Source organism: Moschus berezovskii, chromosome 1 (assembly GCF_049115385.1).
Source record: "Moschus berezovskii isolate FMDL1 chromosome 1, NW_MosBer_1.0, whole genome shotgun sequence".
Classification (NCBI taxonomy): Eukaryota; Metazoa; Chordata; class Mammalia; order Artiodactyla; family Moschidae; genus Moschus; species Moschus berezovskii.
The window spans coordinates 45421941-45438893 of record NC_142460.1 but is presented as its reverse complement, the minus strand read 5'-3'; the positions used below and the strand labels follow the sequence as shown (position 1 = coordinate 45438893).

General features: G+C 35.3%; 1 protein-coding gene across 1 annotated transcript in view; it reads left to right on the top strand.

Annotated features, from left to right (window-relative positions):
• The window catches only part of ROBO1 (roundabout guidance receptor 1), a 478536-nt gene that overhangs the window by 351702 nt on the left and 109881 nt on the right, over positions 1-16953 (top strand). The window contains exons 4-6 of the mRNA XM_055410221.2: positions 6745-6865; positions 7369-7507; positions 9915-10042. Coding sequence (XP_055266196.2) covers positions 6745-6865; positions 7369-7507; positions 9915-10042 — 388 coding nt within the window. The remainder of the gene's footprint in view (positions 1-6744; positions 6866-7368; positions 7508-9914; positions 10043-16953) is intronic.

Below are 16953 nucleotides of genomic sequence, written 5' to 3'. Positions count from 1 at the left end.
CAGTACAGCCCTTCCTGTTATAGTCTATAATGAAATTATCTTAGGTGTGCTTCTGTGGCATCAAACAGCCAGCTACCAATTTATAAACTGCCATGAGGAAGAAATGAGAAGTTTAGTTGAGAAATGAAAATCACAGAGAAACGCAGCTGCCATAGTCCTAGGCAGCAATTCTCCCAGGCCTGTGTTCTCAGCTGGCAGCTCCCCAAGCTGTGGAGACAGCCACGTGTCCCCACTGGGATAATTGCTTTTTTCTGCATGAGTCTCTTGTTGCTTCTCTCTGATGATCGAGTGTGTTTAAACTCTTGGCAGAAATCATGTTGGTTTTTAAATGGTATTGTAAAGTGGCCCAGCAAACAAATGAAATTGGATCATGTTCTCTTGTATGCATGTAGCCCAAGCAAATATGGAATGCCAATGGAGAGATCCTAATTGCCTGTTTTTCCTCTCAATTCCCTGCCTTGGAGAACAGTTGAAAGACCTACAATAACTTACTTTTTTTTTTTCCCCTTGTAACACTTTCCCTTTTAATGTCACCAGGTAAAATGTAGAATAGTCATTTGTTCTCAATTTGTCATTTTCATAATTTCTTTACAGTGTGTATGTACTTACCCAGGCATCCTTTTGTGGTACAAGACGTTTTGTGTGCGAAAATCTCGTGAACGTCATCCCTACCGTTAAGTAGGCTATAGAGACCAAGGGTGATTGGCATAAGAATAGACAAGCAAATGGATCAGTAACATTCAGATGAAAAATTTTCACAGTGTGATGGAAATCTTACTAATTGTTTTTTATAATCTATACTGAGAAAATATTGTAAATAATAGTATATAATTTATTTTTCTTAGTTTAACCCACCTGTGTTGTACAGTCTCTCATTTTGTATGAGGAGTCCGTAATGAACTGGTCATGAGCACATGGCAGCTATGTATAACAGCCTTTGGATAACCAGCATGAAATCAGGTTACATCTCATCACTAAGCTTGAGTGGGAAGTATTTGGGACAATGCATTTATTCTTCCTTCTTCTCCTTCGTTTCCTGTCTCTCTCTTCTCTCTCCTTTTATTAAAGGTCCCTGGGAACCAGAATGAAGCAGGAATAGAAAGAGTTGAATTTTTTTTGGAAAATACATTGAGAGGCAATAGCCTTTATGAAAAGTAGAGAGGAAATAAACTTTGTTAGCCAGGAAGAAGAACGGTGATTTGCCTAACTGTGGTTTATTATTTTGTTTATTCATCTAAAAGAAAACTTATGTTGGAGATTTTAATATGAAATCATGTTGTTATGGATACATCAGAATCACTTTTAAAAACATTATTTTCTGTGACAAGGTTAGTACAGATAAATAGAATAAAGATTAAGTTCTTGAAATTTCTGTCTATACTTAAGTATTGATGGTGATTCGAGTGGTAGATATAAATTATTTTATATCAATGTTTTTTGACAACTGAAGTTTTTCAAAAATTTTAATTTTGATCTACTTGCTAATGCCATTAAAATTTATGTTCCAAAAAGTAAAACAGCAAAACTATGAATATGTATATTAAAAAATATAAACTACCTATTTTGATATTAAACCATGATTAGTAAAAACATAAAATTTTTTAATTCTCAGCGTGGCTTTTTATTAAATGTTCTTATTGAACCGCTTACCTGAGAGTGTGGATAAGAAATATTGCCAAATAAGAAAGACTATATTCTTTGATAGTATATAAGATCCAAATTATATGAATTATCTTTTATTTGGATATAACATTTTAGATTGCTGTGGGACATGTTTTTATCAAACTCATTGCCTATCATATGAACAGTATAATTGCAGTGTATATCACCAGTGTTTTTCCTTCATTTAGAATGCAGCCTTTGTTTTTGAAAGTTGATATGGTATATGTTAGACGGCATGGATTGCCTTCAATTGGAATTGTTCACATTAATGGTTGATACACTTGCAACCAGACTGGAAAGTGATGGGTATTTTTTCACTTCCTATCACTCTCTGCTCCCTGATCAAACAAGATACCTTTGGTGGGGGGTGGTTTTTGTTGTTACTGTTGTTGAATTAATGCTAAAGGTTAAAGAAATAAAAACTGTTACTCTGACTCTTCTTAACATGTCTCTGTTGAAAGGAGTCCTTAAGGATTATCCAAAACTGCCTTGAGGTTTAGTTCACCACAGTGAATGTCTGGAGGCTGTGACTGGCATCTGGGGTACCTGTGTCTTGTGGTCATTAAGTCTTCAACCCATGCAAAGTACTCTTCCTTTAGTTGACAACAGCTTGGTATCTGTTGCTCAGGTCAAAGATCTGGGCAGAACTGACAGCATTGCTACGAAGAGATATTCTGCCCAAAGAGACTTAGTAGTGAATTGTTTAAGGATGATACCCTGTACTATAATTCACATCAGCTCATTTACTTTGCAAGCAGTGTGAAAACATGATAAAGAATCGTTTTTCAGAAAAAAATAAGTTCTAAACCTGGGTGCTTTAAAACTGCCACTCATATTAACCCTGCTGTTGTCTTTACTACTGTAAATGAATATTTCTGAGCCTTTAATCTTTCAGAAATTGTAAAAATTAAGTACTGCCCAGTTTCCCATAGGTATAATGACACCTATTTGTGTCTTATGTGTATTATTTAAACATATTTCTCTTCTAGCATTCTAAATCAGTGTTCTTTTAATCCATTGTTAGAATCTATTTTAAAAATAGTATTTATAGTAAGAAACACAGATTTTGAATTCAACATCTACTTAAGGAAATGAGATAAATTATATGACAGTTTGGTGGTTAGCAATTTGAAATTGTCTTTGAAGCCCTTAATATAATTAGTGGTTTCGTTTTTGGTCTGCTGAATTCAAGTCACATTAGGTTAATGTAATTAAAAGCAGAAAAGATTTTGTGTAGCCGAACTAGTTAATTAGCCCCAGTTGGTTTAGTAGGTTAACCTAGAGGTGTATGGATAACATTGTGGGGGTGATGCCTGAAAAAAAATTCCTGTGTAACAGATACTGCTTATCATCTGACTTGCTTTAGGGTAGAAAATGAAGACATACCAAGAAGTTCATTTTAAGTTCATCTTTATTTCTGATTTTAAGCACTGATTGCAGGGTAAGCTGTATATGCCATAGAATAACCAGACAAAAACCTTAATTTACTTTCTAAAAGAAAGCTTGCTTCTCTGTGTGCAGAGATAATGTTCCTTCTTGTATTCTGGAAATAAGAATTCTGATTGTAGTTTTTTTCGTGCTCACCAGAAAAAAAAAAAAATGAAATGGTTCTCTCCACTTTTGTTTGACAAGCTACATCTTATTCCTGATTTTTCTATATAATCTTGTTAGTAAACAACACAATAAAGGAGATGAAAGCATTCTATAAGGGATTTTTAGTGACTTCAGAGAAGTCTTTAAGTACTAGGAGAGAAGGCTTTTTCCCCTAAGGAAAAAATCATTTATAGCTTCTTAAAGGGAAAATGCTAGTATATAAGAATCCCACATATCAAATACGTTGAGGTATTCCTTACCTTAATGTCACTATTTTTTTTTTTAAAACCTGAGACTGGTTCTGAAGAAAATATGAAGTGTAAAGTTATTTGAAACTTAAATTTTTTTTTACCATCTCCTCCTTTCTCCTCCTCTGGCTGCTTCCCCCAAAGGAGCAACACCACTGGAAAGTTTTTGTTTTCATCAAGTATGTAGATAGCTGAGGCCCCCACTTTAAGCGCTGTCTAGAGCTTATGGAAATGTGGGCTTCTAATGTGGTTACTACTGAGGGCTGGTTAGGTAGATGGTAATGAGGAAGAGGGACCTCTGCTTGGATTTTTGACACAGGCTAGATGCCAGCATATTGTCTGAAAGCTTAACACGTTCTGCATCTCCACTACCCGGATTATGTTAATTGAAGTAGTCCTGCTGCAGTGCAGTGTTTAACATTGTGTCTGTTCATTATACAAACTCATTTTTGATAGGTTTACAATTTGGCTGTCAGATCCAGCTGCAGGAAGAAATCTGCCACGAAATATTTCTTAGCTTGTTTTAAATAGTGCTATTTTCACATTTATAGTATTTTGTATGTGTTAGAAGACATATTTTTCTTTCTCTGAAGAGAGAGGAAATGTCAATTTTTGGTTTTACAAAGGGGCACTAAGATTTAGAATATACAAAGTTACCTTTTACAATCAATATTTTTATATGACTCAAAATAGTGATGGTTAACAGTAGGTTACTGTTTAAAAGTGGTATGTTATATTTGATTGGGGTTACAGCACTAGGTTTTTTTTCTATTCTTTTGTTTATTGAAAAGAAGAGGCCACCATGCAGTCCACATTTGTGACCATAGAGAATAGAATTATGGCTTTTGGTTTGCTCTGTTTCAATTCAGCCATTGACATAATGCCAAAATCAGTTTGAACTTATGGAAATTGAAGATTGTTGTTTTCTTCCATTATTTTTTCTGTTTCTGTTTCAGTACCTTTTTTGTTTTCTTCCGTCACTTTTGTCAATTTCTGTCTCTATCATCTCAAGGAAAAAAGTTTCTCCCAGGTTTAGTGAGGTTTGTTTGATTTTCCATTTACGTTGTAATGTTCATTTTGGGCTATTTAACCCTTATTGCCAGTGAGTATAGGGTGGAATGTAGGGTTTTATAATGAAAATGTCTTGTTGATGGGATGGAAGTTATATGGGGGCATTTATACTAATCTGGGGAGTCTTCTCACTGCTTTTTTCAGATAGAATAAGCATTTTTTATATTATTTAATTTTAACCCCTCCCTCCTTTTGTCATTTTAATTCAGCATTTATCTTTAGGTCAGAGCCAGGTCTTCAGAGCAAGGCTTGTCAGCCTCAGCACTATTGACATTTCGGATGTGTGATAATATTCTCTATGTGGTGGACTCCTGTGTATTGTAGTATATCAGTGAATTGAAAATGCAGCTTACAGAAAAACATATATCACATGATTTTGCTTTAGTAAAAGTGTGAGTGTGATGTATTTTTTAATATCTTTATATCCATATATACTCATCTATATACTGAGAGAGAGGGAGGGACAAAAAAAATGTTCACAAGTGTTAACAGAAGTTAACTTTTGGAAGTATTTTTTTCATGTGACATTTATTTGTTATTTTTAGTCTGTTTGAGAATTTAGGTAAGTATATATGAAAAGAATAATTCTATCATTAACATATGTTGTAACTGCTAGACACCTTTATAAAAATGCTTCATTAGCTAATACACTAATTTTATCTACAAAAACCGTTTGCATTCATCAAAAAATCTTTCAGGTGACTACTCTATGCAGATGTTTTTCTAAGCATGAAGGACAGAATTGTGAATGATGTAGAGAAAAGTTACAGGAAGGTTCTTAAAATGATACATGGAGAATCATGATCTTTCTTTAATAAAAGGACTCAAAAAAAATCAAGTTCTAAAGCCCCCCAAATTAAAACCACTTTGTTAATATTTGATTTGTCCTAATACATAAAGATTTAGTTACAATCTCTAGTTTGGGGTAGCTGAATTGAAATGAAACCATTTGGGCATTTCAAAACAGTGTGACCTCTGCCTTTATAAAGTAGTAAACTCCTGGTGTAGGATGAAAAAAAAATTGTATTTGAATGGTTCCTTCCTTCCTCCCTTCCTTCCCTACTTTCTTTCTTTTTTTGTTTCCTCCTTTGTTTAATCTGTAGACTGTACAGAATAACTTTGAGGTCAAAACCTCCATAAATAAACATTCTGGAAGTTCTCCCTGACAAAACTTTTCCAAGGTTCAGAGCTTTATAGATATTCATGGTTAATTGAACTCCACTTCCCACCAAAAGCATATTAAATTAAGTGAAGATAGTTCAATTTCCTCATCCCAATCTTAATTCATGGTTAGCTTCAGCCTACTTATTGTACTACACGTCTGCTTATATTTGTAATTAATTCTTCTTCAAGTAATTAAGTGTTCAAGAGTGTACCCAAATGAATTTCCAGATGATTTATTGGGATCTGTTTAGTCTCTGCCTCGTAAGTCCCTAAGAAATTGTTGGGCAGAAATAAAATCTATGTTTTTTTGGACATGTCAGTTTCTGCAATGTTTTGGAGATTAAGATATATTCCTTTAAAGCAACTCTGGCAAGTTAAGTAATGAGAAATAGTTTTGTTTCCACATCTTGTAATACTAGAAAATGGTTCTTGAAATTACTTATGGCTAATACATATTTGCATATTAATTATAGCCACATAGTATTAAGAATTTCCCAAACAGTGCAGTCCTACTATATAATATCCTGTGATAAAGCATAATGAAAAAGAATATAAAAAAGCATGTACATATATTTATAGCTGAATCATTTTGCTATACAGCAGAAATTAACACAGTATTATAAATATACATGAATTAAAAAAAATTCCTTTTTCTTTTTTCCACTTATTAACCAAATTGCTCATGCAATTTTTTGCTTTTCCTTTAATTAAATAATATGAAAGAACCCAGCCGGTCTGGAAACACAAATTTCTAGTTATACAGAATGTAATAACTTTACAAGAATTGTAGGTAAGGAAATATTTTGCCTCTTTTATATGGTACCTTTGGAATAAATTCTGTTTAAAGTTATTACCTATAAATGTGGCAAATACTACACATCAGCTTTTTTATTTAATTAGGCTTTCTTTGCATGCTTAGAAAGTTGACTTCACTTACAAAGACCCATGTCATATAAAAATTACTAAAGCAATTTTAATTATATTCATGTGAAACTTTTTTTTTAAGATACGAGGAGGAAAGCTCATGATTACTTACACCCGCAAAAGTGATGCAGGCAAATATGTTTGTGTTGGTACCAACATGGTTGGGGAGCGTGAGAGTGAAGTAGCAGAGCTCACTGTGTTAGGTAAGTACAGTTTTCTTTGACTTGCTTAACTGTAAAGTGAATCTCTTATTATTATTTAGTACATTTATGCAGCAATCTGCCTGCCAGTGCAGGAGATGCGGGTTTGATTCTTGGGTGAGGAAGATCCTCTAGAGTAGGAAATGGCAACCCACGCCAGTATTCTTTCCTGGAGAATCCCATGGACAAAGGGCTAGTGTCCTTGGGGTCACAGAGAGTCAGACATGACTGAGTGACTAAACAACAACAAGGGAAAAATAAGTGGCCTCTTCAAGAAGGTGAACCAGTATTTCGGGAATGGGAAAAAGACAGATGAAATTAGTAAAGCAGCCTTAGATAAAGTAGCCAAGACATAGAAAGACAAATAGGAGGAGACACAACACCAAGCCAGGAGAAGTGGGGAGCTCTGTGGAATACTTTATAAATTATAAATCAGCTCCTCCATAACTTCCAAAATGGCTTTAAGTTTCTGTATTTTTTTTTGAGATGACTTTTTCTAATTTTAGAGAGACCGTCCTTTGTGAAGAGACCTAGTAACTTGGCAGTCACTGTGGATGACAGTGCGGAATTTAAATGTGAGGCCCGAGGTGACCCTGTGCCCACCGTACGATGGAGGAAAGATGATGGGGAACTGCCCAAGTCCAGGTATGAATGAGAATCTAATGATGGGGTTCATCTACCCGGAGTTTCTATGGCTCTCATCTGACCACTGTTCACATGTAAGCCACTAGAATGGTTTACTCTGGACTCTTTGATCTCCTTGGGCCAGACACAGTAACAGAGATAATTAGAATCAGAAGGTTGCCGTGCTTTCTCTGAGAGTTTCAGATAAGACTGTACATTCATGACCCAACATGCCTAGGAACCCTTGTAAGATGTGCTGTTCCTTAAACAGTTTTCTCTTTGTCCAGCCAGACTACAGTTAATACCAGTGTCTTATATGGGAGTAGGTAGGCAAGGGAGGTACAGCATTAAAGGTATAACTGTGAACCAGTTAAAAAGCAGACTTCCTTTTCCTTAGCTACAATATCACCAGGGAATGGTAGAAGAGGTCAGAGTTCCTTGGTATCTGTCAAATCCTTAAATTGCCTAGAAGCAGAGATACACTCCCAGCCTTAGGGAATGAAGTAATAAAATGAAACTTTCAGGCACTATCTTGAGGCTGTCATCTCTCCTGTGGCCATTCATTCACCAAACATACCTTGAGCCCCTATTAGGTTTGCGGTTACAGCAATGGTTTAGATAAAGCTTCTGTTGTCAGTGAACTCACCAAAGGAGACATGTATGGATAGATTCAGAGTAACATAGCAAACCTTTTTATTGTATAAAGGTAGACCTGTGGGAGCAGAAAATCAGGAGAGAGTTCTCAAAGGGAAGTGACAAGGAAGCAATGTCTTGAAAAATATATCAACTTGATAGAAAGAGAAGAAGAATATTCAGGGAAAGAGACATCATAACACAGACACAAATCTAAGAATGTTTTGTGTGGTGGAAAGTTAGCATGGCAGCACATGGGGCCTGGGGCAAGAAGCCTGGGGAAATCAGGCCGGAGACAGAGAGGCTGAATTCACAAGACTTTGTGTGGATTAAAGGATTTTTAATCATATGGTGTGTACTTGATGAGCCAAGAGAGACATTACTATGAATCTGATTGCTTTTTAGAGAAAATAAAATTTTTAGCATTAGGGCTATCACATCAATGGGGGTGAGGCCAGTGGCTGGGTCACCATTGTTGTTGTCCAGATAAGAGTTGTGAATTGCCAGAATGGGGAGATAAGATGGAAATAGGATAGGGGTCCATTATCAAGACCAAACTGATGAATTGAATGATTTGTTACATATAGGGAGCTGGTGAAGGAAGACAGGTAGATTGTGTTAGGAGAGGGAGTTGTTTTATGTGCTAGGGTAAGAAAAGAAAGTTTTATATAACATATTAAATAGTAGGTATCTGTGGAATATGATGTCTAATTACTAGTCAGTACAATGAATTTGAGCTTACATAGGAGCTAGAAATATTTGTGTAGTCAATCAATATATAACCTACTGGATAGTTTAACTCAGGGATTTCATGTAGAGTAAAAAGAAGATTAAAGTGAAATTTCAAGGGACATCCAAGATTTAAGAAAAAGGATGAGACAAGGCAAGAGAACTCTAGCATGAGACTGTCTGGGTACAAATAAATACCAACTCTGCATTAAAATAGCTGCAGAACAAAGCCAGTTTACCTTACCTTCCTATGCCTCAGTTTTCTCATGTGCCAAATGGAGATGAGCGTAATACTTTATAAGTTGTTATAAGAATTTTAAAATAGAAAACCTACAGAATACTTGAAGTCAGATGTATAATAAGAATGTATTTAGTGATCACCTAAATTTTACTCTGAGTACAGGAGCTTGAGGAAAGTGCTGAATAAGTGCCAACTTTGCCCAAAAATATTCTGTTAAAAAGTATGTTAACACATATGTATGGAATCTAGAAAGATGATAGTGATGATATATTTGCAGGGGAGCAATGGAGATACAGACGTAGAGAACAGACTTATGGACGCATAAGTGGGAAGGAGGGAGAGGGTGGGATATATGGAGAGAGTACAGGGAAACGTACACATTACCATATGTGAAATAGGTAGCCAATGGGAGTTTGCTTCATGACTCAGGGAACTCAGAGGCTCTGTAACAACCTGGATGGGTGGGATGAGGAGGGAAATGGGAGGGAGGTTGAAGAGGGAGGAGACATAGGTATACCTATGGTTGATTCATGTTGATGTTTGGCAGAAACCAATACAATATTGTAAAATAATCATCCTTCAACTAAAAATAAATAAGCTTAATTTTTAAAAAGTAGTGTAACATTTTTGCCCCTATGAATATAAAAAATGCTCGTTTCTATGTGCATGCTTACATAGAAGATTGCCACATCATTTACCTTTTGCTTTAAATTATCTGAAGAGAACATTGCATGTGATTTGATGTCTAAATATGCCACAATTGTAACAGTGGAATTCTTCACGTAGAAGCTCACTTAACTGTGCTTTCTTTTGTTATGTCACTAGATATGAAATCAGAGATGATCATACCTTGAAAATTCGGAAGGTGACAGCTAGTGACATGGGGTCATATACTTGTGTTGCAGAAAACATGGTTGGAAAAGCTGAAGCATCAGCTACTCTTACGGTCCAAGGTAAGATCTGGAGAACTTTTTTTGAGATTGACTTATAATATGAGATACAACATTGATATTTTATAATATGATAAATTAGTTTGTGTAAATTATAAACTTTAAATAGTGCTGTGTATATTTTATTTCAAACATATTTAAAGGAAATTATTGTTTTGCTTATGGGAACCCTATAAGTGTTTGTTACAGGAGAAGTACAAGAGCTTTTTTGTCTTGGGCAGGTAGAGGAAGAGAATGTGCTTTAATCTCCGGGTCTTCAAACATAAAGCTTTACTTAAATGACAGGTATTGCCACAAAAATTTGATCTTTAAATGGAAATAAATCTACTGTTCCTTCAGGTTATGCACTTTCAAGTGTCTGTTCAGAACAAAAAGGTGAAAAGACTGTTTCCTTCTAGAATGTAAGATTCACCCACAGAGTAGGGAATTTTGCAGTTTTTTTCTGTGCACACAGTGCCTGTGACTTAACAGACAGACAATAAATATTTGTTGAGTGAATGAATCACATTTGTACTTTGCTAATTTTGATGAAGACTTATTATTTGGTGTGATGTGAACCAAAATGGATGCCATATTCTACAACTACAAGGTTTTGAACATCAAAATCATGTCTGTAACTGATATGCAGAAACGGTTCTGTCACCTCCTTTGAGTCCATAATTTCATATGTTCTTTTTCATTCTCATAATATCTTTTTCCTTCTTCCATCATGTCATGCTGACTATTTCGTACTATGTCTTATCTGAGAACTTTCTTTCTTTTTTTTTTAGGGACATTATTTATTGTGGAATTTGAGAGACAGTGACCTTTAAAGAACTTTGTGTTGATGAAAAAAATCCATATTTTGACAAGTATATAGAGTAAAAAGGGATTTTGGCCATAAACCACTTGTTTCTGAGTATGACATTAGCAACACTTGCTCTGTCATCATTTCTGAGCACTGTCTCCTCTAAGGCTATTATGAAGAAAAAGGTGCCTTTTGAGGGAGTGCTTCTACTCTGGGCTTTCTACAAAAGAGCCTTGTGGGCTTTTTACACTAGGAAAAAAAAGAATAAAGAATATTTCCTTCCTGTCTCTAAAGCCATTATGTCCCACTTTGGGGTTTTCAGCTCAACCTCATAAAAACAAAAGAAAAAAAGAGAAAAGATCAAGAACAAACATTGAATTTCTAAGGCCTAGACTACTTCTCTTTAATCTAAGTTAGATTTGAACTCCACAGAAGACTAACACTGTAAGAAAAAAAAAACCCTTTGCATTTAGAAAAAGCATAAATTTAAGAGATGTCAAGTTCGAGTTCAAAAGCCCTCCAGAGGGAGTGAAAGTAGCCCAGGATGAATACAAGACATGAAAAGGTGTGTCTATCTCCAGGCAGTGGTGACAGGGAGCTTGACTGTCTATTGCATTAGTCAGAGAAATGTTTCACTTTATAAAGTCCTTTACCTTGGGAATTTGATGCTTTTGTAAATAATAGCTGTTCTTCTGTGTCTATAGTAGACATTGAAATCAAAATAGAGTTTCTTCCTTCAATCATACTCAATTCCAAAGTTAATTCAGCCTTAAGTTTTCCATGTGGAATTTGTGTTCCTAAGCCTGGATTTCAGTGAAAACAGGGGTATAAATGATCAAATCCAAAACTACTTAAGGAATTTAGAAGTTCTTATTTCAACTTCATTGGGGTTTTTTTATAGACTTATGAAATATCTGTATATTGTTGAGAAGTTATTATTTTATTCAAGTATTAAAATATGTGCATTACCATCACTGTTAAAATACAAGCTAGAATAATATGCACAAATGTGAAAGAAAGCAAAATGATCGCCAACAGCAAAAGATAACTAAGGAATAGAAACAAAAGAAAGTTTTCAAGGGTAACTTGAAAAGCTATATATATATATTTTTTTTTTTTCCTTGAGATTAAATGAGGAAAAACACTAGTTACTGCAAAGGAAACTAATCAAAAAATTAATTCATTTGACAGCAGGAAACAATTATAAGAAGTTTAGTACCATAGTTGTTTTTGATTTCTGTATTTTATTTGTAGTTCACTTTTAAAAGGCACTATTGGAGTCAGTATGAGCTTAAAAATAACCTTTTCCTTTCCTCATTCCAAATGCAACAAATATTTAATTTTGAGAATTGATGTTGGGCAATAGAACCCTGTGTTCCAGGTAGAAGTTTTGGGGAAAAAAAGTTTCTTAAGTAAGGATAAGCATTTGATTTTCCACCCCCAATACACTTATGATGTACTTACACTTAGTTCTAACATTTAAAAATTAACCCTGATTGGAGAATTCTTGCTTTTTTAATTTTTTCTTTAAAATCTCAATTCTGCTCTTTTAGAGACTCTATCTCTGTATTTCCTTAAACATTCCATTCTCAACTCGTGATTTCTTTGACTTTTCTATTATGTACTCTTCAGTGCTTAGCATGGTTCAGTTCAGTTCAGTTCAATCGCTCAGTCATGTCCGACTCTCCGCGACCTCATGAATCACAGCAAGCCAGGCCTCCCTGTCCATCACCAACTCCCGGAGTTCACTCAAACTCATGCCCATTGAGTCGGTGATGCCATCCAGCCATCTCATTCTCTGTCGTCCCCTTCTCCTCCCGCCCCCAATCCTTCCCAGCATCAGAGTCTTTTCCAGTGAGTCAACTCATTGCATGAGGTGGCCAAAGTATTGGAGTTTCAGCTTTAGCATGGTGCTAGGAGCCTGGTAGGCTGCAGTCCGTGGGGTCGCTAAGGGTCAGACACGACTGAGCGACTTCACTTTCACTGTTCACTTTGACACATTGGAGAAGGAAATGGCAACCCACTCCAGTGTTCTTGCCTGGAGAATCCCAGGGACGGGGGAGCCTGGTGAGCTTCCGTCTATGGGGTCGCACAGAGTCAGACACAACTGAAGTGACTGAGCAGCAGTAGTAGCAGGCCTCTAATAGACACTTTATATAATACATGTTACAATTTGAAATAGGCATTTGAACTCCAATGTTCTAGTAGAGTGGTAGAAGTATCACAGGGATGTCCAGGGGAAATTCAACATCTCCTGGTAACTTTGATTCTGAGTGCCAACAGCAGGTTGCACTAAATCATATTTGAAGAGCTTGTTATCTATGATGACTGCCTGGTGGTCTGTGTTTGAAAGGAGCAGAATAAAACCTGGGGCTTGACAGTGTTTCCTAAACTTAGATGAAGTTTGTTATCTGAGCTAATCTGAAATATCTCATCATATATATCTGAGCTTATCTGAAGCTTACTAAATATCCAGGTTATTAGGCATGCCCCTTGGAGAACCTGATTTAATAGATCTTCGTTGGGTCACAGAAATGTGTTTTTATTTTTTGTTTTCAAGCAAGCTCATCAGTCCTTGTAATGAGAAGTTATCAGATGAACTTACAGAAAGAATAAAGGGCTTTAAAAATTACTCTAGAGTTCAGGAATTACCAGAGCTAGAAGAATTGTGTAGTGAAGAGTATAGACATTGGAGTCAGATAGAATGTTGTTGAATCTTATTTCTGTTATTTGCCTAATGTGTGACCTAGAAAAAGTTATTTAAATTTCTTGAGTCTTAGTTGCCCCATGTATAACAAGTGGACAGTAATACCAACCTCACAACATTTTTCAAGTATTAAATTAGATTTTACATATAAAAAGCTTCACATATTGTGTGTTACAAAGTGTTTTATAAATAAGGAGCATTGTACTATACAAGTGTTATTGTTAGTGATAGCTTCATTGTTTAATTTTAATAATATTAGCTATTTCATAAGAAAAATAGTAATGTTCAGATAATTCTAGACAGATAGTTCTTCCTTTGCAATTGTAAATGAGAAATCTGAAGTAATATAATCATGATAATTTATTATGTAACACATTATTAAAACTCTTCTCAAATATAAATCTTTACATTTTTATTAAAAAAACTTTGACTTTTAAACTTAATGTGCTAGATTTAATGTTGAGGTTATGCAAAATAACTAGATAATTTAATGAAAATTATGACCCTTTGGGAATAGAAATGATTTCAAAAATGATTACATTTCATGTGTAATGGGGTGTTACTGTCGTGGAAAAATGTTCAGCAACTCAAAGGATCTGTAGTAATTTGACCTATTGAAAAATTATTAATGTCCATTACATGACCAATAAAAAATGATGAAGTAATGCTGTTTGGAATGATAGCAATAGAAAAGTGTTTCTATTTAACTCTGAGTTAACCAGAAAATTCAGTCAAACTAAACTTGATATTCTGTCATTTTCTGAAATAATCAAAATATTATTATCTATAAATGTAAATCATCAATATTGTTATATTTATGCCTTGTGTTTTTATGCACCATTTTCCCTCCATCTGGTAATAACATTAACACACCTCCTCAAGAATTCTCTTTGTAAACCTAAATACACAAACAAATTCAAGCATCTTTTTAAAGAAATATTGTGTCAGTTTTGATTGATTACATTGTTGTTGTTCAGTCACTGGATCATTATTATATTTGCATTTTAATGTTGATAAGTGTTAAGATTGCTGTCACGGTAGAAATGAATTATCTTCTAAACTAGCGTTGCATATTGCACAACGGCCCCATCTCTTAAGGAAATAGATATATAATGTGGTATTTATAACTATTTTATAGGTTGTGACGTACCTATAAAATGTAAAGTCCAACTGGAACAGAATAGATGCAGAGAGGCACCCAGCCAAGTTTTTAAACAGTGTGCCATTGAAACTGCTGAAATTTATGCCTCTGGTTGGTGTTTTAAGAATGGTTGTGAGTTTGTTTTATGTAATTTTACTATCTTAACCTAAACCTATTAGGCCTTTATTAGATGTGTGCCAGGTGGGCTTGAGATTCTTCTTGAAATCACATGATGGCCAACCTAAATTTTCCTACTTGTTTTTATTTTTGAATAAATTCATAGTTAATGTAAAAAGTGGGTACATTTAGTTTCTTTGTTGAAAGTAGCCTTTTAGAAAATCATGGTGGTTGTCCCCCCAAAACACTTATAGAAAAATAAGGTAAGAAAAATAACTTTTCATTTCTAGTAATGGCAAAATATTTAAAATTTGGATTTATTTATGATGGCAATCATATCTATAGCTTTTTAAATAATTCCACATTTTGAAGCATGCTCTCTTGAAAGAAAGCTAGTCGATAACACCACAAGAGTTTTAACTCCAAATATCTCCCATTTCCAAGTTTGTCCTCCACCCTAAGATTTTTTACAGTTCTTTGGTTCAGTGATATTCATTGCTTAAACAGGGTGAAGTCGATGGCATTATTAATCTTTCCACTCCCTTTGCAACTTCACAGATAAAGCAGCTCTTATTACTGTCACTATTTCATTGACAAAGTAAATTTGTGACTCTCTATCACCAGAGCGATCGTGTTCCCATCGCTGTGTCTGTCACAGGAAACCGAAATGAAAAGGAACTTCCATATACCAGCTATTTCCCAAGCAATCACATGTTATCTCTGCTGACTTGAACCATTAAGAAAATCTAATCCCATTTTGTGTGTCTTTCTTACAATAGGCACTAAAAGACTTATAGTCCTTCATTTCCCTGTAGCCCTGAGTGCTGGGCCAGTCAGACACAGGAAGCTGGACGTTTAGTTCACACCCCACTGCACTCTCCACAGGCCTCTCACAGGGACCAGTTAGTCTCTGAAGCTTAAGAAACAGTTGCTTTTTCTGCCCTTTCAGCAATAGCTCTGTTAAAAGAAAAGGCAGATGCCACACGTCTCTAAACCAGGTGATGCTCTGTAACCAGACAAATGGGATTTCTGTGAAACTCCAGCTCTTTTCCTATAAGTGCTTGTCCATTTTTCTTCCCTTGATGTGAAATTGCTCCATTCTCTCCATTTCATCACCTGTTTTATTATTATTTTTTTAGTTCTAAAATATGGTATCATGAATGATGTTGCTCTCTCTTTAAATGTATTCTTGGCATACAATAGGAATGTTCACATGAATCATGCAAGGATGTGCATTCTATTCTGTCCTGCTGAACTATTATTTTGTCTTATGTTTCCCGTAAGTATTCTGCCTTCCACCCAATGAAGGAACAGAGCGCTTTTTCGTTAGAATTGATCATCCACTGACAGCTTGTGGAAGGCTGAGCCTTGAAGCTTAAGATTGACTGAGACCAGAGAGACACAATGGCAGAAAAAAAGAAAAAAGACCAGTGCAGTCTTTTGCTGACTTAATTGCTACTGACGGAATGTTTACTAGAGCTCCTCTCTTTGCTGCTGGTGAACTCTGTGCCTCAAAACAAAAACAGAAAACCTTTGCTGAAATATCTTGGGCACTATAGTCTATGACTGACCCCTATTTAACACCCCAATGAATTGGGAATTTAACAATAGTCATGATTTTCAGTAAAGCAAGAAGGAACTATCAGGTTTGTCTAAGCTTTTAAGATTCTCCTAACCCAGTGTGGGAGTATTAATTCAGAGGAAATAGTAGTGATGCAGTGAACACAGGTGCAGACAAGCCATAAGAAGCTGAATTCTTCCACATTCTTCATTTCAGTTGGTGGTAATGCAGCATGCAGATGCACAGTAGTAGGCAGCTTAGGTGTTGGTGAGGTCATGCTTTACTTTTCCATTTTTCAAATGTCAGTCACCTTAAAATTTATTTTGCTTTTTAAATATCTCTCAACACCTTTCTTATCTTCTTATCACTGCTTTATTATCTCTTGCCCGGTGAAACTGTTAACATCTAACCAGTTTCTTTGCCTCCATCTTGTCTCATAGAATCCATCTTCCACACAACAGATATGTTGACCTGAAACACAGATCGAGTTATATTAGTTCCATCCATAAAACATAGTCATGCTTCCCATCTCTAACAATAGGATTCAAAATACTTCAATACTACTCTGCCTATTAGCTACATAATTCTCTCTGGCTCCTCC